Raw genomic sequence first — 23730 nt, forward strand, 5'->3', positions numbered from 1 at the left:
CGGGAATTTGGGGGGGTAGAGGAGCCCTGTTTGTGTACATGCAGGGGGGCCGGGAAGGCAGGCCTGGGAACCACCTGCCCTGCCCGCGTGCCGCAGTGTCTCTGGGTCGCGCTGCCCCTTTCTCCCTTCATTTCTAGGTGGGTCCCGAGAACCTTCCACCATCATCTTAGCAGAGCTGGGGAGAAGGCACGGTGGGCACACCCACCATGGGGACCGGCGAGCTAGAAGTGGGGGGCCTTGAGTAAGCTCGGCACTCACCGGGAAGACGAAGAGGAGGCCTGGGGAGCTGGGAGCTGCAGGCAATTGCAGCTGCTGCCTTTTCCCTCCATCTCCCCAGTTCTCACCGTCCCTTCCTAGCCCCCACATGTTTCCCCAGGGCCTTGAACCATAGCCTAGCCAAGGGTTATCTGGCCCCCATGTGACACCCCCCCGGGGCAGTCATACAGTAAGGCCAGAGTGCCTCGACATCAGCCATTCCCAGCCTCCCTCTGGTGCCAGCCCGGGACAGCTGACCAGCCCCCGACGGCCTCTCCGGCTCCTGCCACCTGTCTGTCTTCCTTCCAGGACGAGAATGACAACCCTCCCACCTTCAGCAAGCCTGCCTACTTCGTCTCCGTGGTGGAGAACATCATGGCAGGTACGGGCCCAGGCGGGGCAGGGTGTGAGGACCCTGAATCAGCGGGCGCAGCCCCAACAGTGTGTGGACCTGACATCGCACACAGACACGGGAGGACGATGGCCCTGCCTGTCCGCTCCTTGTGACCAGTGAGGGGAGCCTTAGACGTGTCCCGTTACCCACCAGCCAGTGGTTACTTACAGAGCACCTACTGTGTGCAGATGCTTTGCTAGGCACTTGGTCTCTGCCATTCTGCAGCTTCAGTCTAGCAGGGGAGATGACAGTGACAGGCGGTTAATTCAACAGCCTTGGCGAAGCAAGAGTGTGCAGGGGGTTCCGTGATTACGAGGCTGCAGGGAAGGTCCACGGGGTGTGATGGCTGAATGGGTGACCTTGGAGGGTGGCGTATGATCCAACATGCAGACACATCGAAGATGCCAGTGCTCAGCTTGCAGACCCAGAGCCATTAGCCCCACATGCAGGATTCAGGCTGGCAGCTTCACCATCACCCAGAGTAGACATTCCGTAGGGAGAGTGTCAGGAATTCCTGTGGCAGCTAGAAGGATCAGGGAGAGCTGGAAGAGTCTAGGCAGCTAGAGTCAGGGGACAGCTGGAGGAGACAGGGACAGCTGGAGGAATCAGGGACAGCTGGAGGAGTCAGGGACAGCTTGAGGAGTCAGGGACAGCTGGAGGAGTCAGGAACAGCTGAACAAGTCAGGGACAACTGGAAGAGTCAGGAACAGCTGTAGGAGACAGGGACAGCTGGAGGAGTCAGGGACAACTGGAAGAGTCAGGGACAGCTGGAGGAGACAGGGACAGCTGGAGGAGTCAGGGACAACTGGAAGAGTCAGGGACAGCTGGAGGAGACAGGGACAGCTGGAGGAATCAGGGACAGCTGGAGGAGTCAGGGACAGCTGGAGGAGTCAGGGACAGCTGTAGGAGACAGGGACAGCTGGAGGAGTCAGGGACAGCTGGAGGAGTCAGGGATAGCTGTAGTCAGGGACACCTGGAGGGCAACCTTCCGTGGCCCCATGAGCCTTCTGCAGAGAGCCTCCTGGCACCTCCCCAGTGTCTGATGATTTGTTGGGTGGGTGCCAGACCGTGCCCAGCCCACCCTTCCCTGTCCCAGTCTCAGGCATCCCCTGGAGAATGTCACTGCTGAAGCGGGCCCCTGCATTTCCACCATCCCAGAGATTCTGCCAAGGAGAAGACTTTGTCAGAGCACTTAATCCTCTTCAAAGTTGAATATGCTCAGATAAAGTGGTGTGTCAGGACCCATGTATCTGTCCTCCTGCCAAGGACAGGACTGAGAGTCAAATCAGAGGCCCCACAGCTACCTGGAAGGGGTCAGAATGACCCCCTGTCCCACGGCACGCTGCCTGGCCCCTCGTGCCCACAGGGACTGCTGACTTGTCAGCGCAGCGGTAACCACAGCCTGCTCCCTGCTGCTTTCTTCATCTGTGGGTCCTCGCCAACAGCCCCACAAACAGGCTCTGTAGTTAGACCATCTTACGGAGTGAGAGGCTGAGGCTTAGTCAGGTCAGGGCACTGGCCAGAGGTCCTGCTGGATTCCAGCCTGGCTGCAGTGACTCTAGAGACCCAAACACTGAACCTCCTCACCGCTCCACCAGAACTGGCAGCTGGGTGGCGGGAGGGCGCCCAAAGCCCTGGCCGGCTCGGCCACGGGACTAGCTGCTCTCAGGGTCTGGCCAGGGCAGCTGGAAGGGCCAATACCCTGACCCAGGATTACACAGAAAGAAAGGAAGGTGAGGGCTTCAGCTGAACATAAAATGCAAAATAAAACCCCTTATAAATTCCCCTTGTGAGCAAGATGAGACCAAAATTGAATATAATAGAGGTAGAATAATTTAATATGGCGCTCCATCTCTTTTTAACTCCAAGTCAAAGTTGGTCGGTGTGAGTGTATTTAAGTGGTAGCCAGCCAAGGAGGGGTGGGGAGAGGCAGCAGCGAGCAGCAGATGCCACACACACACCCCCCCCTCCGCCGCCTCCCGGCAGGAGCCACGGTGCTGTTCCTGAACGCCACGGACCTGGACGGTTCCCGGGAGTACGGCCAGGAGTCCATCATCTACTCCTTGGAGGGCTCCGCCCAGTTTCGGATCAGCGCCCGCTCAGGTGAGCCCCGCCCTGGCCCTCGCGTCTGCCTCCCTCCTCTCACAGGCCTGGCGTTTCTGAGCAAGCCAGCTTGGAGCGCCTGGTTTCGTCCCTGAAGTGTTCATTTAAGCGAGATTACTGATCTTACCCGCCCCCCCCAAAATCTCAACATGAATTCATCCACTAAAAAATGTCTTTCAAGGGTGACAAGTCCTGTTATGTTTAAAATGTGTCCCATTTCACATGCCGTTCTTCAGGGACGCCTTTCTTCAAGCCTACGTGTCCCCTCCCTCAGCTGCCAACCTCATTCTTAAGTCCTGACTCCTCTCCCTGCCAGTGTGTGTGCCTCGGTTTCCCCACCTAAAAATGAGGATGATCACAGGGGGGCGATTGCGAGAGTTCAGTGAGTCATTACAGGGGACAGTCCTAGAGTCGTCCCTTACAAAGTGAGCACTCACACAGTTGGGTTATTATCCTGATTCTTCTGTTCTCACCCAGGGCCCACAGCCCTGGCTCTCTGCTCAGAGATATAACTCTCCTTTCTTCATTTCAATATATGTCCCCCTCCAGCTCTTGCTCCTCCTCAAAGCTGGGAGGGAAGGGGGCGGAGAGAAGCAGTGAGAGATCCCAGGCTTTTCATCAGAAGCTGGGAGGAACGCTCATGTATTCACTCAGATGTCAGTGGGAGTCTGCCAGTGCTGTGTTAGGCGCCAGGGCGCAGGGCGGAGGAAACTCGGCCGGCCCTCAGAGTTCTAAGTCAGCCGAGCAGGCACACGGTGTCCCATGCCTCAGCGCCCACTTCTGCATGATGTAAGGGGCTGCAGGTGCTGGACAAGCCAACCCCGAATCTCAGCGGCTCAGTGCAATAGGAATTCTAACTCCACAGCCGACCCAGCGCCCTGTTCAGGGCACAGCCGTCCACGTGGTGATTCTGGGACCCAGGTTCGTTCCGTGTCGTGGCTCCAAGGTCACTGCAGGAGGGGGAAGGGAGCATGGAGCATTGTGCAAGGAGATGTTTATGGGACAGACCTAGAGGTGACATACATCACTCGTGCCCACATCCTATTGGCCAGAACCAGGCAATGGCCCTGCCTAGATGCAAGGAAGGCTGGAACGCAGTCCCTGGCCTGGCAGCCACTTCGCAGCATCTTTCTAGCCTGGGAAGGGAGCGGATTCTTTGGTGAGCAGTACCCTCTCTGCCAGAGGTGGTCAGGGGCCAGCAGGGCACTAACTCTTCCTGTCACCGCTGCCTTCCTGATAGAAGCCTGCCTTCAGTCCCTTTGATCCCTTTTCCGGGGCCTGGGGGAGCAGATGGCCGTGCCGATGTGTGCAAAGGCTGAACACCGGAGCGCCATCCTGAGCCTGTCTCTCTGCCTCTGACATAACAGAGGCCTTCCTCCCTGCTCGCAGGAGCCACGCCCTCAGCAGGCCCCGACTTTTGGGGGGGGGGGGCTCCCCCGAGGAGGAACAGGGACACTAGCCAGGTGCTCAGCGCTGTTGTCAGCTCTGGCGAGATCATCCTGTTTCGCTTTCCTCACCACTCTGTGAGGCAGTGCCAGCATCTTCCCCGTTCTCCAGATGAGGAAACCGGGGCACAGGAGAGGGTAAGTAACTTGCCCAAGGTCTCGCAGAGCCTCCACTTCTGACTCCAGAGTGCAAACTTCAACTGCTCTGCTGTCAAAGGCCACGTCAGAGTTTCACGCTGTCACCCAGGGACCGCGGCAGGCACACTGACCTTTCAGCGCCCCGAGCCTCCTCCCCACCCTCCTGGGGACCCCACCTCCACCCCAGGCGTTTTCCAGCTGCTCCTTCAGTCCTGAAGGTGTAAGCATTTTCCTCTGAGCCTTTGGGTCACATTAGCCAAGCCCACTTCACAAAGGCGGCCTTAATTGGACCTAATTCCCCAGACGAGAAGAGCCATCTATCATGCCGACAAGTTCACGTTTAAAACTTTTTAGACTAATTTCTTCCTCGCCCTGCCAATTAATCGACAGCGCCCCACCAAGGATCCCGTGCAGGTGGGCAGACCTTGGCCAGGCTTTCGTTCCAGGCCTTAGCACCTGCACTGCCCTGTCCCCCACCCCTGGGGACAGGCCAGAGGCCCTGCACAGGCCAGAGGACAGGCCAGCATGGAGGGAGGACAGTGTGGCAGTGGAAGGGGTCCCAGCAACCATCTGGTGCAGCTCCCTTATTTCAGAATAGATAGCCCAAGCACAGAGGAGCACCTCACCCCAAGTCACACAGCTCAGGCTGCGGAGCTAACACACCCCTGCCCTCAGAGAACTGTCACAGAAGGACACGAGCCTCTTCTGAGTGTCGGGGGCTTCACCTACAGTCATTTAATCCTCGCAACAGCTCAGATTCCAGGGCATACTCATCTTCATCGTACAGATGAGAAAACCAGTGCTCAGAGACATTAAGTAACTTTCCTGAGGCCCTGGAAAACCTGAGTCTCACCGTCCTCACAGCATAGGCACTTCCCTATGACCCGAGTGAGATGGCAAGTGGCCGTGCTACCGCTGTGTGCTAAGGCCGGTACTGGCTCACACCTGCTGTGATCGCCAGCTGCACACACCTCTTCCCACTGCCATGTTCAATGCCATCAAGTTGGTAGTTTATTTTTTTAATATATTTTTATTGGTTATGCTATTACAGTTTTCCCATTTTTTCCTCCTTTTTATCCCCCTCCACCCTGCACCCCACCTCCCACCAGCATTCCCCCCTTTAGTTCACATTCACGGGTCGTACATGTAAGTTCTTTGGCTTCTCAATTTCCCATACTATTCTTAACTCCCCTCTGTCTATTTTGTACTCACCACTTATGCTTCTTATTCCCTGTACCTTTGCCCACATTCTCCCTCTCCCCCTCCCTGCTGATAACCCTCCCTGTGATCTCCATTTCTGTGATTCTGTTCCTCTTCTAGTTGTTTGCTTAGTTTGCTTTTGTTCTTGATTTTTTTTAGGTTCAGTTGATAGTTGTGAGCCTATTGTCTTTTTACTGTTCATATTTTTATCCGGTTTTTCTTAGATAAATCCCTCTAACATTTCATATAATAAGGGCTTGGTGATGATGAACTCCTTTAACTTGACCTTATCTGAGAAGCACTTTATTTGCCCTTCCATTCTAAATGAAAGCTTTGCTGGATAGAGCAATCTTGGATGTAGGTCCTTGCTTTTCACAACTTGGAATACTTCTTTCCAGCCCCTTCTTGCCTGCAAGGTCTCTTTGGAGAAATCAGCTGATAGTGTTAGGGGAACTCCTTTGTAGGTGACTTTCCCCTTATCTCTTGCTCCTTCTTGGATTCTCTCCTTCATTTTAATCATGTCTAATGTAATTATGATGTGCCTCGGTGTGTTCCTTCTTGGGTCCAACTTCTTTGGGATTCTCTGAGCTTCCTGGACTTTCTGGAAGTCTATTTCCTTTGCCAGATTCGGGAAGTTCTCCATAATTTGTTCAAGTAACTTTTCCACTTGTTGCTCTTCCTCTTCTCCTTCTGATACCCCTATATTCAGATGTTGGATCATTTAAATTTATTCTGGAGGTTCCTAAGCCTCTCCTCATTTTTTTGAATTCTTGTTTCTTCGTTCTATTGTGGTCAAATGTTTCTTTCTTCCTTCTGGTCCACACTGTTGATTTGAGTCCCAGTTTTTTCCTATCACTATTCATTCCCTATACATTTTCCTTTATTTTACTTAGTGTAGCTTTCATTTTTTCATCTAATTTGTGACCAAATTCAACCAATTCTATGAGCATCCTGGTCACCAGTGTTTGGAACCGTGCATCTGATAGGTTGGCTATCTCTTCGTTACTGAGTTGTATTTTTTTCTGGAGCTTTGATCTCTTCTTTCATTTGGGCCATTTTTTTGTCTTAATGAACCTGTTACATAGTGAGGGGTGGAGCCTTAGGTGTTCACCAGGATGGGGTAACACATATCTCTGTGTTGTGATGCTGTATGTGGGGTCAGGGTCCGAGAGGGAACAATGGTGCTTGCTCCACTTTCTGCCGGATTTCAGTCACTTCCCCCACTTCCCACAAGCAAACTGGGCCTTTCTGGTGCTGATTCCCAGGTGGGTGGGTTTGTGTATGTTCTAGGACCCTGTGGGTCTCTCCAGTGAACTCTCCTGTGAGGCTGGAGTTTCTCCCACTGCCTTAACCCCCACAGGTGTTTACAGCCAGTGGTTTTGAGGCTTTATTTCCCCGCGCTGGGGCCCTGTGTTGTGCAATCTGCCTCACTCCCCAGTTGTTCCTCCTGGTTTATCCGCACACAAATGTGGGACTGCCAGGTCCTCCAGCTGCCGTTTTCCTGCAGATCCTCTCCACTCCAGCTGCCCATCTCTGCACCTCCTACCGGTCTGGATGAATGTTTCTTCTTTAACTCCTTGGTTGTTGGACTTCCATACAGTTTGATTTTCTGTCAGTTCTTGTTATTTTTTTATTTGTTGTTGTCTTTCTTTTGGTTGTTCAAGGAGGCAAAGTGTATCTACCTATGCGTTCTTCCTGGCCAGAAGTAAGTCGGTAGTTTAAAATGGGCCCTGGTGGGAATGTTTGCACCATGGAAGTTGGCAAAGGTCTTTTTCTCTTTTGGGGAGCTGGGTATCAAATAGCTACCAGCACTGTACAGCCAGGTGGATGGCCATATTTTTGTTAGTCCAAAATACAAAGAAAAGCCAAAACACAGCCCGACAAAAGTTGTCAATTTTAAATGTGTATCTTTAGTAGGATAACTGGTTTTTAAAATTTCAAGGAAATATAATTATGTTACTCTCAGGCAATTAAGAAAACTATTTTATAACTCTTCTCAGTGCATGATAAATTGCACTGCCCAGTGTCAAATCACAAGTTGCAGCACGTGGAAAACACTCGGTGTGTCTCGGCCTGCGGCTGTTTATGTGACCACACGGGTAAATCGGGCCTGGCACTGGCCTGAGCTCCCCATGATGGCTAGGTTCACCCCACAGCAGCCCGATGAGGTAGGTCTTGTCCTTGCTCCCCCTTTTTAAAAAAATTTATTTTATTGATTATGCCATTACAGTTGTTCTATTCCCCCCCTTCATTCCCCTCCATTCTGCACCCCCCACCCTCACCATTCCCCCTTTAGTTTATGTCCATGTGTCACAAGTTCTTTAGATTCTATATTTCCCATACTATTCTTACCCCCCAATCTATTTTCTATCTACTGTCTATGCTACTTATTTTCTGTACCTTCTCCCCTCTTCTCCTCCTTCCAGTTGCTAACCCTCCATGAGATCTTCATTTCTATGTTTCCGCTCCTGATCTAACTGTCCTTTTAGTTTGCTTTTGTTTTAGGTGTGGTTGTTAATAACTGTGAGTTTGCTGTCCTTTCACTGTTCATCTTTTTATCTTCTTTTTCTTAGATAAGTTCCTTTAACATTTCATATAATAAGGGCTTGGTGATGATGAACTCCTTGAATTTGATCTTATCTGAGATGCACTTTATCTGTCCTTCCATTCTAAATGAAAGTTTTGCTGGATAGAGTAATCTTCGATGGAGGTCTTTGGATTTCATGACTTGGAATACCTCTTTCTAGCCCCTTCTTGCCTGTAAGGTCTCTTTTGAGAAATTCGCTGACAGTCTGATGGGAACTCCTTTGTAGGTGACTGTCCTCTTCTCTCTTGCTGCTTCTAGGATTCTCTCCTTATTTTTAATCTTGGCTAATGTAATTATGATGTGCCTTGGGGTGTTTCTTCTTGGGTCCAACTTCTTTGGAACTCTCTGAGCTTCCTGGATTTCCTGGAAGTCTATTTCCTTTGCCAGATTGGGGAAATTCTCCTTTATTATTTGTTCAAATGAGTTTTCCACTTGCTGCTGTTCCTCTTCCCCTTCTGGTAGCCCTATAATTTGGATGTTGGAGCATTTAAAGATGTCCTGGAGGTTCCTAAGTCTCTCCTCATTTTTTTGAATTCTTGTTTCTTCATATTTTCCTGTTTGGTCATTTTTTCCTTCCTTCTGGTTCACTCCCTTGATTTGAGTCCCAGTTTCCTTTCCATTACTATTGGTTTCCTGTGTATTTCCCTTCATTTCAATTAGTTGAGCCTTCATTTGTTCCTCTAATTTGTGACTAAAATCAACCAGTTCTGTGAGCATCCTGATCACCAGTGTTTTGAACTGTGTATCTGAAAGTTTTGCTATTTTTTCATCACTTACAGTTATGGGTTCTGGGGCTTTGAGATCTTCTTGAGCAATTTTTGGTCTGTTCGCACCCGTTAAGTATGAGGAGCAGAGCCTCAGATGTTCACCAGGGTGGGGCCACCCAGGTCACTGGGTTGTGATGCTGTATTTGGGGGCGGGGTCAGAGCTGGGAAATGGCGCCCCACTCTGTTGCCTCCCACAGCTGGGGCCTGCTCGGTTCCGTCTCACTACCCACTCCCTCGCCGTTCTATCTGCGCACAAATGTGCGACCACAGTCAACCCCGTCGCCCTGCGCCCTTGCTGGGTCTGCCGGTCGCTCACTGGGTCGCTCACTGGGTCCACCTGTTGCAACCCCACGCCTGGGATCCACGCACCTGAGTCTGACCGAGTTTTTCTGTGCAACCCCGCTCCACCAGCTGCTGGCTTCGCCCCTCTTACCGGTCAGGCTGAAGAATTCGTTGTTATCAGACTTCTGAAAAGTTCAATTTTCTGTATTCTGGCTGTGTTTTCTATTGCTAATATTTTGTTGTCTCTAAACTTGGTGCATGAGAAAGCACAGCATCTCCACCTATGCCTCCATCTTGGCGGAAGTCCCTCCTTGCTCCCTTTTGACTAGCTGAGGAAACTGAGGCACACGGACTTGAAGTAACTAGTTTTAAGTGATAAAGCCAGTAAAATAATGTCAAAAGTCCTTGGTATCTGAGCTCAAAGCCCAATGGCCCTTCCGCCCTGTTTTCCAGCCACCAACCCCATAATTGGCCTCAATTTTCCCACATTTGAAAATACCTCCTCATCATGGGGCTATATTGCCCAGCTCCGGGGCTCAGCTCCCCAGGCGTGGATGCCGAGCCCTCCCTTCGCCCCAGCCCCCATGCACACCCATGCACACCCATGCACACCGCCAGATCCTTTGATCTTACACGCGTCCCCCTTTCATACCGTTTCTCTCTCCATTCTTCCCTTCTCTCCTTCCCTCTTTCCTTGCTCTCTCCCTGGGCCACCCGAACCCTCTCTCACACACCCGTCTCTTCTGCAGGTGAAATCACCACCACCTCGCTGCTCGACCGTGAGACCAAGGCTGAATACATCCTCATCGTACGAGCAGTGGACGGGGGCGTGGGCCACAACCAGAAAACTGGCATTGCCACTGTGAGTGCCCGCCCCGCCCATGCCCCCCGCCCGCTCCTCCCTTCTGCCCACCTTCAGGCTGCACCTCTAGGCCTCTAGCACTTTGTCCAGTGCAGTGAGGGTGGGCAGCTACCAACTCACTGTCAGCCAAGGTCAGCCCTGGGGCCACTGCAGCTGTGGGAAGAAAGGCATTCCCGGCTGGGACGTGGGGGCATTCAGAGAAGCAAATATTTTCTCCTCCGCCCCCAAAAGACCAGCTGGTCAGGCAGGAGAAGGCAGGAGACCCACAGGCCCCTCCCCGTGGGCCCCTGCAGGAGCAGGTGTTTCTGCCAGGAAGAGTGGCTCAGAACAGGAAGTAGGGCCCCCGGAGTGTCCCTGGGGCTTGTCGCCACCCTACCCCAACCCTGTGATGCTGAGAAACGATGCCTGGGTCGCTCTCCCATGAGCAAGTAGGACCCATGAGGTCCCAGTACCCCCAGACAAGACCCTGTCACTCCAGCAAGGTGCCTCAGGGTGGGGAGCTGGGGGAAGGATGATTGAAGGTCCTTACCGGGCTCTAGCTGCAGAAGGGAATGGGGGAGGCCAGAGGCAATAAACGCCCTGTGGGAAAGGAAGCAGGAAGCCCTGCAGACAGGTCATTGCAGTCACCTCCCCACTTCGGTCTTTGCTAGCTTTCTTTGGTTCTCTCTGGGGTGCCCCCTCCTAACTTCTCCCCATTGCTGCCATCCTACCCACAGCATTTGCCCTGAGCCACTGCCCCAGCCTTGCTCAGCCAGACAGGCTGGGATTTGTATTGCCTGGCCAGAGACTTGGCAGAAAATCCCCAGGGCCTTATTCAGTCTTAGAAGGCCCCTGCTAATAGGATTCAGAGCTCTATAAATTATTTACCTGGTGACAGGTGAGCTGGGAAATTGCTTGGCTTATAGCTAAGTCTGGGAAGCTCAAGGAGTTGAGACCCCACCCTAGCCCCCCACATCCTGTCAATCAGCTTTAGTCAAGGCTGGGGATGGAGGGTGACAAGTCCCAGGTCGAAGGAAGGATTTCAGGGGTCATCTCATCTTTTCCTCTGCCTCCTAACGGGACAGCATCTGAGCCCTCTGAAGGGTCCTGGCTTCATGCTGTCCTTGAAAGCCCAGGCCCTCACCTGAGACCCCCCACCAAAGTGGGTGGAGTCTACGGAATTAATGCCATGATGCTCCATAGGCATCTGAGTGCTTCCCTCTGGTGGCCACTGTCCTTGTACAGCCCAGCTGCATGTGTCCCACAGCGCCCCTTCTGGCTTCATAGGTCAACATCACCCTCCTGGACATCAACGACAACCACCCCACCTGGAAGGACGCCCCCTACTACATCAACCTGGTGGAGATGACCCCTCCGGACTCTGACGTGACCACAGTAAGTGGTGGTGGGGCAGTAGAGCTCCCGGTCTGCCCTCCCCAGGGGCGTCTGCCATTCCCACATGAGGTCTGTGGGCCTGCCCGTGGTGGTGGATAGACGTCATGTTTCCCTCGGAGCCAGCTCTTGGAGCCAAGTCTCAGGAGCTCTCTTGCATGGTGAAGGGTAGTCAGAAGTCAGGGGACAGCCCTCATCCAGTCTTCAGTGACATGGCTCCAGCTTTGACCAAGGGAGTACAGGCATCCCAGGGACAGTTCCAGGGGACCTAGGGCTGGTTCAGCTTATAGCCCTGAGAACCCAGGACTCCGGTGACACCCCCAGGAGAGCCCCTACCTCCCCTGGCAAGGCACAGGCCCCTCCCTGGGGATGCACAAGCTTCAGCTCTGCCCTCAGCACTGTTCCCTCACTATTTCCATCACTGTAGCCACTGGGTCAGCAGGCCCTGGACTGCCCCAGTAGTGTGCCCGGGGGTGTCCTGTGTGGGACGGTCCAGGTGTGCACAGACCCCCGTGCACACTGTATGTGTACACATGCAAGTGCTGTGAGCAGGGGTGAGACTGGGGTGGGCAGGGGGAGACATGGCTGAAGCCTTGGGGCATCAAGAATGGAGACCAGCGTCCCAGGGAAGCTAAGGAAAGTCAGGGACGAGCACCCCACTTTTGTAACCCCTCTTTTTTTCCTTCCCCTATACTTTTCCTCCCCATTTGGTCTCAGCTGGGGAGGCTCACCCCCCCACCAGTGTCCCCCACCACAGCCACCCAGTCAGCCTGTGAGGGACAGGAACCTAAAGCTCATGGCAACCCCACTTAATAATGCTGGAACGTGCCCGGCGCAGTGCTGGCATTTTCTCGGGAAGTCTGTCTTATCTGCATGACCACTGCACGTGGCAGATGGACTCCTTGCTCCCAGTGTACTATGGGAGACACTGAGACTTAGAGTTCAGGGGTTTGCCCCAGGTCCCTGAGCCAGGACTCACACCCAGGCTGTCTGTCTTTGAAACTACCTAACCCAAAGCCCTCATCTTTCCAAGGGCTCAGGGCTGCCCTGCAGGTGGTCCAGGTCCTGGGAGCCTGGGGAGCTCTAATGGGCTGGGGTGGGGGAAGGGATGGCAACCCTCACATCCGGTCCTACCCTGCACTCAAGCAGTCTAGGGCTGGCAGTGCCTGCCCCCACTCTTCATCAGCCACAGCCGCAGTGACAAAGTCCACCTGAGTCTTGATGGGAGAGGATGACAACCTATATGGAGGGAGGGAGGGAGGGAGGGAGGGAGAGAACCTTCACACCTGCCCTATCCTCTTGTCCATGTGCTCAAAATCTGAATGGTTCTCAACTGGTGGGCACGTCCCTCCCCCAAGATTCCAGTAGGGCAAGGATGAGGAACCTGGAATAGGTGGTTTTCCAAAACCTTGGTGGGAGAGGGAACTCCTTTCAGCCCAGGGCCAGGTTTGGAAACCATTCTCCTGGGCCGTTTCCCTGCACTCTGTAGGACTCCAGATCTGATGGGCACTCTCTGCTGCCACCTTGTGGGCACTTGTTTTCTAGCCCTGGACAAGCCGAGCCAGAGATCTCAAGGGCTTGGGTTTGGTTGCCCACCTCAGAATACCTGCACTCTTCTCTTTGCTTTATATTTCTGGGACAATCTTCCCACAGGTAATTGAGAGGCAAGTAAGGGAGGTGTCCCTGGGAAAAAGTGTTTATGTGAGTGACCAGGCAGGGCCACCATTATTGAAGAGGCCACCTGCTGGACAAAACTAGTAGGTCTGCTGAGTTGGGACACACTTGGCATTGGGCTTTTCCCAGATACCATTCCCAGTGGCCTTGTCTGGGTCCCCAGCCTTTCCTCATGTCCTTCTGAGCCATGAGCAGGCATAGACTATGGGCCTGCTACCCAGCACCTCCTCACTCTCTGGGAAACCTCAACATTAGCCTCAGTGAGCACCTACTATGTGCCAGGCCCCATGCTAGGCAGGCTCAGGAGTGCAGGAAACAACAGTGCTTCCGCTCTGCCCTCAGGGACTTTCATGACCCTCTTTTGCTCAAACTCACCGCTGGGTCCCATCTCACCCTGCGTAAAAGCCAGAGTCCCTACCAGGCATACGTGGCCAGCAAGGTCTGTCCTAGCTTTGCCCCTGGGAGATGGACATGTGAACCGCCCACCCCTCAACACAGACTGGACATGCCCGGGCCTCCCCAGCTCAGAGCAGCCACGGGGCGGGGACCCTTGAGCTTGTCTGTGACCCCTGACAGAGTTTGAGACCTGAAAAAGAATGCAGGGCCTCAGAAGTTTAAAAGGAAAAGAGCAAAATCAGAATTAAAACTTACATGAAACAGCTACCAAATACAGAGTCCCGCACAAACAACACCCTTTATTGTTACAAATCACAAGCATGTAATTCTGTATCATGACAATGTCACACTCAACACATCGCACACATCACACCATGTGACGTTTTAGGTGAAATGTCCAAATGGCTGTCCATCTCGTGCGACACACTCACGTACCCACCAACCACGCTCAGTGGCGTTAATTCTGCCAGACCCCGGGTACCAGGGGTGTCGGACTCATTTTCACGGGGGCCACCGCAGCCTCGAGACCACCTTCGAAGGGCCAGAGGTAATTTCAACTCCTCAACCATTAAGGACTAGTCACGTTTATACAGCCCTAAAATTATTTCGGCCCTTTGAAGGCAACCGCAAGGCTGATGTGGCCCCTGGTGAAAATGAGTTCGACACCCCTGCTGTATGTTATGGCAACTTTAGTAACCGTGAAATTTAGTATTTATAAAAATGTCATTACATTTGATTTATGGCCAAGATGGAGGTGTAGATAGACACTCTGAGCCTCCTCACACAACCAAAAGAGGAACAACAACAACTTAAAAACAAAAACAACCAGAACTGACAGAAAATTGAACTGTATGGAAGTCCAATGACCAAGGAGTTAAATAAGACAGATTCATCCAGACCGGTAGGAGGGCTGGAGTCGGGCAGCCAGGCAGAGAGGACTCGTGGCAGGGCGGTGGCTGGCGGACCCAGCCAGGTGGCAGCCGGTGGAGTGAGTTGTCCCACATTCACCTGCAGACAAACCGGGAGGAACAAGACAGACTGCACCACCCAGGGTCCCAGCGCTGGGAAATAAAGCCTCAAACCTCTGATTGGAAATTACTGTGGGGGTTGAGGCAGTAGAGGGAGAGGCTCCCAGCCTCACAGGAGAGGTCGTTGGAGAGACCCACAGGGTCCTAGAACCTACACCAACCCACCCAGCTGGGAATCAGCACCAGAAGGGCACACTTTGCTTGTGGGTAGCAGGGGAAGTGACTGAAATCCAGCAGTGAGCAGAGCAAGTGGCACTGTTCCTTCTCGGGCCCCACCCCCGCCGCATACAGCATCACAGTGCAGTGACGTGAGTTGCCTCTCCCAGGTGAACATCTAAGGTTCCGCCCCTTACTATGTAACAGGCGTCCTGAGGGGGGGGAAATGGCCCAAATGAAAGAACAGATCAAAGCTCCAGAAAAAATACAATAAGTGATGAAGAGATAGCCAACCTATCCTATGCACAGTTCAAAGCACTGGTGACCAGGATGCTCACAGAACTGGTTGATTTTGTTCACAAATCAGAGGAACAAATGAAGGCTACACTAAGTGAAATGAAGCAAAATGCACAATAGTGATGGGAAGGAAACTGGGACTCAAATCAATGGAGTGGACCAGAAGGAAAAAAAATCAACCAAACAGAAAAGAATGAAGAAACAAGAATTCAAAAAATGGGGAGAGGCTTACGAACCTCCAGGACATCTTTAAACATTCCAAGATCCGAATTATAGGGGTATCAAGGGGAAGCGGAACAGCAGCAAGTGGAAAAGTTATTCGAACAAATAATAAAGGAGAACTTCCTCGATCTGGCAAAGGAAATAGACTTCCAGAAAGTCCAGGAAGCTCAGAGAGTCCCAAAGAAGATGGACCCAAAGAGGAACACACCAAGGCACATCATAATTACATTACCCAACATTAAAATGAAGGAGAGAATTCTAGAAGCAACAAGAGAAAAGGAGACAGTTACCTACAAAGGAGTTCCCATCATACTGTCAGCGGATTTCTCAAAAGAGACCCTACAGGCAAGAAGGGGCTGGAAAGAAGTATTTCAGGTCATCAAAGGCAAGAACCTACATCCAAGATTGATCTATCCAGCAAAGCTTTCATTTAGAATGAAAGGGCAGATAAAGTGCTTCTCAGATAAGGTCAAGTTCAAGGAGTTCATTATCACCAAGCCCTTATTATATAAGATGTTAAAGGGACTTAGAAAAAGAAGATAAAAAAATATAAACAGTAAAATGACAGCAAACACAGTTATTAACAACCTCACCTAAAACAAAAACAAAAACAAACAACTAGAACAGGAACAGAAACACAGAAATGGAGATCACATGGAGGGTTAGCAACAGGGGAGTGGGAGGAGGAGAAGGGGGAAAAGGTACAGAGAATAAGTAGCATAGACAGTAGGTAGAAGATAGAGGGAAGTTAAGAATAGTATGGGAAATGTAGAAGCCAAATAATTTACATGCATGACCCATGGACATGAACTAAAGGGGGGGAATGAGGGTGGGAGGGGTGTGCAGGGCAGAGGGCAGTAAAGGGAGGAAGTGGGAACAACTGTAATAACGTAATAAAAATATTTTTAACATGTCATTACATTTGAGAGCAAATTACAGTGAAACCTCGGTTCTCAAACAGTTTGGTTCTTGACAAAGCTGCTCCCAGGAAGAACACCTGGTGGTCTAACGAAGCCGAGGGCCTCCCCCGCCCCCCGCCCCCCCCCCATAGCGCTCTCACGCCGACCCCGACACCACAGTGCGATCCCTCCTCCTGTGTCACTCGGGCGCCAGACAGAGGGGGTTCGGTTCTCAAACAAATCACCTCTTGAACAGTTTTCTGGAATTCGTTAAGTTCAAGAACCGAGGTCCCACTGTATAGGTCATATTTTCTAGAATTCCTGAGAGTTTTCCAGAATTATCTGGAATTTCCAGTTGTGTAATGGTTGCCAGGAAACAGAAGTCAAAGAGCCCATACATTATTGGGGTTTGTCAGAGGAAAATAATTTCAAAAGCAATAGTCGTAAAAATTCTCTCAAACCTTATAGCCACGAAGTATATGTGCGCCTACATGTGTGGGCGTGTTCCCATACCTCTGAGGGGCCCCTGCTAAGGCCCCGCGGTGGACCTGGAGAGGGGGGCGCCGTTGCCGAGGTGAGGGGGGAGAAGGAACAGCTAGCCCGCAGGCGACATCAAGGAGGAGGTGGTATTTGTAGGTATTTGAAGGCGGGGCTGACCCACCTCCTGACTCATCCCCCACCGCCCTTCTCACACCCACCACACCCCTCGCACCCGACACACACACCGGCATTTCAGTTTCTGAACTCACTGAGCTCTCGCCCACCTTGGAGCCGCTGCACGAGGTCTCCACCCTCTCACCTGCCACCCCACACGCCACCCCGACCCCAAGTGCTCTTCTTCCTCCACTCCCCCAGCCCTGCTCTTTCCACGGCGGGCTCATTCTCCTCCCATCTCCCAGATTAAAGTGACACGTCCACAGAGAGGCCCTCCCTGACTACCCTGCCTAGCATAACTCTGGCCCTCTCCAAACAGGTCGCCAAGTCCCCAAATCTGTGTTTGTTAGTTTTCTTCATAAGAAGCAGTATAGCCTAGTGATTCAGTGGGCAGCCTCTGGTACCAAAATGTCTTCGACTCTAACCTTCGCCATACCGCTTGCCGGCTGTGTGACCCTGGGCAAGTTACTCAGCCCCGGTGTGCTCCACTCTTCGCGTCTAGAAAACAGGGTAGTTGGCCACCGGAAAGAGCTGTGGTTTGCACAGCGTGAGCCACAACATACAATGCGCACTGACACATGGCGAGCGGTCGGTAAAGGACAGCTGTTGTCACCATGACCCGCCTCCCTTGCTGGAGTCACATCTGTCCTGTCCACTGTTGAGCCCCTGTTCCTAGCACAGTGCCAGGCCATTGCAAGTGTTCAAAATCCTTATGAATGAACGCGGCTGAAGGACTGCCTCGCTCTCCCTGCCTTGGTTCCGCCAGGTCGGGTTGGGTCTTTCCCATCAGTCAGAGACCAGGATCGGAGCCAGGACTCGCCCAAGGGCCCTCTCCACAGGGCACGGGCCCTGGCACCGGAGTCTGAGTCGGGGACAACCCCGATGACTTTTCAGAGCCTGTGTGCGGGTGGGTGTGTGCCTGCATTCAGATACACTCGGGGTTGACCAGGCGTGTGCGCCTGTGTGAGCCCATGTGCGCCGACAGTGTCCACCGCACAGGCGTGAACTCGCAGAGTGACTGTTCTCTGTTTGCAAGTGACGTTTGGGTCCCACTCTCCACCCTGCCTCCTGCAGTCTGCTTCAAGGACCCGGCTGATGGGCATTGATTTAGAGCCTTTCAAAGCCCTCCAGCAAAATAGAGGAGAGGGGAGAGGGAGAGATTAGTCCCGTCAGGCCGAGAGAAAAATGACGAGAGCGTGAAATGGGAAATGAATGAGGGCAGAGCAGTGAGTCTCCGAGACTGCCCAGCAGGGAGTCCGTGGGGTCACAGCCTGCTGCCCACTGCAGTGTCCTGACACTGCCACCTGGTGACCGGGGACGGGGCCCATTGGCCAGATACCAGCACCCACCCCTACTAGTAGCACTCAGAAGCAGCTGCCCCAGGTGCCCTCAGGTGCTTAGCAGGGAGGGGAGAGGAGAACTTATCCAGGGTGTTCAGCAACCTGCTGCCGTCATGGAATAGGCCGTTTAGCTGCCCTGTACCTCAGTGCTCCCAACCGGAAAGATGGGGGTAAGAACTATCTGCCTCCTGCAGTTGGAGAGAAAACTTGTAGAAATGCAGGGCTTGCTGGTCTCCTCTGTCCACCAGTAGGACAAACACCTGACGAGAGCCACACCTGGTTGCCTAGGAGCCCCGGCTCCTGTTGTCAGCACAGGAATGACGGGGTCCCCTTTAGCAACAGGGCAAACTGAGGCCGCATGCCAGGCACGGTGAGGGCTCCTCAGGCGGAAGGCCACCCCGCCCCACCCGGCCCCGTGGGGCAGCTGGGAGGGAGCAGGGTCACGGCCCACTCCGCAGCACAGAGGCCTGCAGGGGTGGCCCAGGGTTCTGCGCTGGCATCCGCCTCTCTCCCTGGCCTCCCGGGGCTCAGGGGCAGATGGGAGCCCTGGGCCACAGTGGCCAATCTATCTGTTCTGGTCTGGTGGCCCCAGAGACACCTTAGCTGGGGATTAAGCCAGAGGAGGAACAGATTCTGCTGCCAAAGCACAAAAGGCCCCACATCAAGTAAGATAAAGGAGCTGACGAGGCTGGGCTGTCATCGCCAAGAGTCCTGGAGTGAAAAATGAGACTGTCCTGATGCGGCCCCAGGGACGGCCCCTGCCCCCATTGGTCTCATCCTCTCTGGAGCTGCAGTGGGCCCACAGCTCAAGGCCCGCGGTTGGAGGGGTGGGCGCCACTGCCTTCCAGGGACCCTAGGGGGCCTGCTGGATGGGCCCCAGGGCTGGTGCTGTGTGACCTTGAGTCTGGCCTGTGCTTCTCTCAGTCCCGCTTTCCCCTCCTCGGAGCTAGATGGCTAGAGACGTTCTCTGCAGAGCAGGGGATGGACTGGCCTGGGGAACTGGGAGAGAGCGGGCTGTGGGGCTGTGGCCCTGGGTTAGGAGGGCACTGAGGTCAATCCGTTCCTGGGGTGGGGACACCAGCGGGGAACCAGGACGGGGCTGGAAAGTTAAAGGGGCCAGAGTGTCTGGGACCCCTATCCTGAGACCCTGCCCCCTGGGGATGGCATTCCCCACCCCCAGGGAGGCCCAGCCGACTCCCTCCTCCGGCAGGCCCCTCCCCCAGCACCAGGACTCTCCCAAGTTGCAGGGACCACCTCCGAACTGGGCGGCTTGTCCATGGCTGCCTCCCCAAGCCCTGTCATCTTTGATGCCGCAGAGTCCGATTGTCTTCAAATCGCCTCACTATCAAAAGCTCCAAAGGAGGAAGAGTGGGTTTGATGAGGAGGAACCCAGTTCCCGAAATCCAGGGTTTCAAGTCCTTCCAAAAACTCAGCCAGGGGTTTCCAGCCCTTCTCAGCCTCACCCTGAAGGATTTCATGATCATGGGCCTCCTGGGGCCCCTGTCTCCCCAAAGCCCATGAACATGTTACTCCACATATTTGGAAGGGAGGGAACCTAAGACGTTCTGGCAGTGAGGGTCCCAGAGCCACTTCCTGGCCAGGGGACTTAGGGAGCCTCACCGAGCCTCATCTGTGAAATGGGCGTAATTACAGCTCTCCGCCACATAGTTACTCCACAGTATGGAGAGCAGGCCTGGCGTTTATGAGATGCCGGGAGCCTCCTCCAAGCTGCTATGGGCTGGTGCTGCTTTTAAGATGAGAAGACCAAGGTCTAAGTAGGGAAAGAGACTCACTTAAGGTCCACACTGAGCAGGTAAAGAAGCCAAGGATCCCAGGACTTGCACTGCTGATGGACCTGACCCTTCCACCTCCCGATACCCATCAGCCTCTTTGCTGGAGCCGGGAGGGAGCCCCAGCACCTGGGTCTGAGTGGGGTGCCCAGGCCTGGCATGTGGGCCCAGGCAACACGGGCAGGCAGCCTGGGTGCAGAAACACCATCCTCCTGAGCAGGTGGTGGCCGTGGACCCGGACCTGGGGGAGAATGGCACCCTGGTGTACAGCATCCAGCCGCCTAACAAGTTCTACAGCATCAACAGCAGCACGGGCAAGATCCGCACCACCCACGTCATGCTGGACCGGGAGAACCCTGACCCCCACGAGGCGGAGCTCATGCGCAAGATCATCATCTCTGTCACGGACTGTACGTGCCCCTGGTGCCCCTCACAGCCCCACACACCTGGGCTAGGGCCCCCGACACCACACCTGTCCTCTGGGGGACCCTGGACCTGCTTTAGGAGGGCCGTGTCTGGATGACTAAGAGTGAGGTAACATCCACTTCCCAGTCGTGACCTCCCCCAGAGTACCCTCAGGGTACGAGGAGGTGGGGGATGCGGGGCCCAGGCTGCTCCCTGGAGGGGCCCCTGGGACGGAGGGGGATTGCTGAGCCTTCCCCTGTCCCACTCACCTTCTCTCTGGTCCTCTTTCTCCTGCACCCCTCTTCCCTGGCTCCCCCAGGCGGTAGGCCCCCTCTTAGAGCGACCAGCAGTGCCACAGTGTTTGTGAACCTCCTGGACCTCAATGACAATGACCCCACCTTTCAAAACCTGCCCTTTGTGGCTGAGATACTTGAAGGCACCCCTGCGGGGGTCTCCGTCTACCAGGTGAGCTTCTCTCCCCTTACCAGAGACCCTGCTCTGTCTCCCTCAGCTCGCCCTGATCAGCCAGCAAGTGGGCAGCAGGTACCGGGCCTCTAGCTGAGCACTTTGCAGGCGCCACTCAGGGGAGGCCAGCCGAGACCGCCAGACAGGACGCGGACTGCGCTCCGCCTGGAGGGCCGGTGTTCTGAGAGATGGTGACAGAGGCTTCCTGGAGACTTGACCTGGGTCTCGAAGGACAGGTGGATTTGGAGAGGTGGAGGGAGAGCACCCCAGGAGACAGATAAAGGCAGAGAGAGAGGGAGGCCAAGAGAATTCTGGGAAGCCAAGTCAGAGAGTTTCTCAGGGCCTGATTGCAGAGGTCTGGCCCCAAACCCTCAATGCCCTAAGCCAGAGGTGGTTCTAGAACACAGAGAAGGTGGGACCTGTGCAGCCCGTGCGCCTGCCTCCCTGGGACAGTCCCCTCTCTTGTGCTTTCCTGTAAGCCCCAAGGTAGCGTCACACGATGGGTGGGATTCTCCCCATTTTGCAGGAAACTTAAGAAATTTTCCCAAACCTCTGTGGCTGAAAGGGATGCAGCCTAGTGTTGAACTCAGCCCCTCTGCCTCCTGCTCCACAGCCCCAGAAGCACGGGAAGGCCCTCACGATGAGGAGCATGAGTCTGACCAATATGAGTGCAGATCCCAACTCCACCATCTGGGTGCTGGGTGACCTGCAGCATATGGCTTAACCTCTCTGGGCCTTGGTTTTCTCACCCGTGACAAGAGGATCATAATAGTACCTATCTGGCTGCGAAGACGTACGTGTAAAACAGCCCAGCACCTGGACTACAGGAAATACACAGTAGCCGATGTGCCCATTCTGTGTCTGTCGTGAGTTCATATCCAAGAGACAGGGTCTGGCAGTAAAGGGTCAGCCTGGTCCCATTCAGAGAAGACAGCATGTTCGTCAGGCCCCTTGTGCTTCAGCTTCTCCATCTGTAAAAGGGGACTAACAGTGCTGTTGGACAGGTTCCAGGGAGCCTTGGGTCTCTCCAGCAGAACATTCTTCCCAAAGTCCCAGCACAGGGAGCCAGCCCCCAGGGAGGGGTCTCCAAACAGGAAGGGTCTGCGTGAGAGAGTGAATGAGCCTCCTGGCTCTCCAGGGACTCACAGACAGAGGGAGGAGCGCCCCCCAGCACGACGTCTGAGTTCGCAGGGGAACTGGCTCATGAGAAGGAGCCAGTTGAAGGTTGGAGGAGCTGGGAGTGTTTGACTTGGAAACTGTCCTCAGATACAGAGAGAGGGTTCTGGCTTGAGCTGTGTGGCTCCCTGGCCTCTCTCTGCTACCTCAGCCAATAATGATTTCTGCTGGATGTGCAGAAGAACTTTCTCCAGGGACTAGAGGTGTGCAGAAAAATTAGAAGTAGTGAGCCCCCCTTCCAGGAAAGCATTCAAGCTCAGTCTGGACACCCTCTTGTCCAGCTTGTTGGTATGAATTAGACCAGATGACCTTGACATTTCCTTGCAATCCTGAGAGTCTTGGCTTGATGCAAAGCTCTTATTTTAATCATTATTACACATTCTTTCAAATGTCTTGAATCCACTTCCATAAAATTTTCAACATATCAGGGAGGGTCTTGAGTCAGGAGAGGGTCTCTCATTAGGACTGGAGCTGCAGGTGGAAAGAGTGCAGGGATTTGGGAGGAGGTTTGCCTACTCATGGCCTCTATGGCTTTTTAAAAAAATTTATTGATTGATTTTACATAGAGGAAGGTGAGGGAGGAAGAGTGAGAAAGAGAGAAACACCGACTTGTTGTCCCACTTATTTATGCTTCATTGGTTGATTTTTAGATGTGCCCTGACCAGGGACTGAACCCTGACCTTGACGTATTGGGGACAGTGCTCTAACCATCTGAGCTAACTGGCTAGGGCTCAATGGCTTTTCAAAACAGCATCTAATTCTCAAGTGACTTTTAAAAATGAATCCTTGCAGTCACCACCTCGTTGTTGTCGTTGTCTTACACATCAAAGCAAAGCGGAGGGGGAGCCCTAGCAGCGGAGCTCTCTGTGGCCGTGCCCCGAGTGCCCGAGGGAGTCAGCTGAGACGCTGCCCAAGCCAGCACCTCAGGGGCTGGAGGGAGAGGGGTGACTGCCTGCACCCCGCAGAGTCTGAGGGCCCAGCCAGCTGGGTGAACCTGGAGGGCTTCCTGACAAAGAAGGCGGGGTCCTGAAGGAGGAAAGTCGGGGGACCTGGACTCTTGTTCTAAAACAGCCCCACCCCATCCCGGCGCCCCTTGGAGCATCCGGTGCCTTTCAGCTCTGAGATGCCCCTGTAAGAGAACATCTGTCGGGGTGCGTGGGGGACAGGGGCCTGGCCCGAGGCCCTGCAAGGCAGCAGGTGTGTCTGGCTAGAGCCTAGCCTGGGCCTGTGGGAAGGAGGGAAGTAAGGGCACTTCTTGGTGGGCCAGCGTCAGTCCCGGTGCCCCCTCCTCACGCAGCCCCTCCTCTCCCTCAGGTGGTGGCCATCGACCTGGATGAGGGCCTGAACGGGCTGGTGTCCTACCGCATGCAGGTGGGCATGCCCCGCATGGACTTCCGCATCAACAGCAGCACCGGCGTCGTGGTCACCACCACAGAGCTGGACCGAGAGCGCATCGCCGAGTACCAGCTGCGGGTGGTGGCCACTGACGCGGGCACACCCACCAAGAGCTCCACCAGCACGCTCACCATCCGAGGTGAGAAGGGCGAGGGGCCTCCTGCTGCGTGCTGCGCATGGGCCTCGGGGCGGCTGGGCGGGGTGGGGAGCCCCCGAGTGCCCCAGCTCTCCACTGTCCAATGCGGCGTCCGCCTCGGCTGTAACCATTTGGCATAGTACAGCCTTCCCTGCTTCCACCAAATCAAAAATGCCAGCGAGCCCTCTCCCCACCTGGCCACTGCCTTCAGGTCCCAGAGCCCAGGGGCAGCGGGCTGCACCCATTTCCAAGGGCACCTCCTTTGATTTTAGCTGCCACAGAGAGGGTTGGAG

At 54.1% G+C, this 23730-nt stretch overlaps 1 protein-coding gene across 1 annotated transcript in view; it reads left to right on the top strand.

Annotated features, from left to right (window-relative positions):
• CDH23 (cadherin related 23) overlaps nucleotides 1–23730 on the top strand; it is a 416092-nt gene that overhangs the window by 290101 nt on the left and 102261 nt on the right. The window contains exons 18-24 of the mRNA XM_053663874.1: nucleotides 565–637; nucleotides 2636–2752; nucleotides 9921–10033; nucleotides 11300–11407; nucleotides 20081–20270; nucleotides 20585–20730; nucleotides 23221–23440. Of these exons, the coding sequence (XP_053519849.1) occupies nucleotides 565–637; nucleotides 2636–2752; nucleotides 9921–10033; nucleotides 11300–11407; nucleotides 20081–20270; nucleotides 20585–20730; nucleotides 23221–23440 (967 nt within the window). The remainder of the gene's footprint in view (nucleotides 1–564; nucleotides 638–2635; nucleotides 2753–9920; nucleotides 10034–11299; nucleotides 11408–20080; nucleotides 20271–20584; nucleotides 20731–23220; nucleotides 23441–23730) is intronic.

Source organism: Artibeus jamaicensis, unplaced genomic scaffold (assembly GCF_021234435.1).
Source record: "Artibeus jamaicensis isolate MK-2021 breed Jamaican fruit bat unplaced genomic scaffold, CSHL_Jam_final contig_332, whole genome shotgun sequence".
In the NCBI taxonomy this organism is placed as follows: domain Eukaryota; kingdom Metazoa; phylum Chordata; class Mammalia; order Chiroptera; family Phyllostomidae; genus Artibeus; species Artibeus jamaicensis.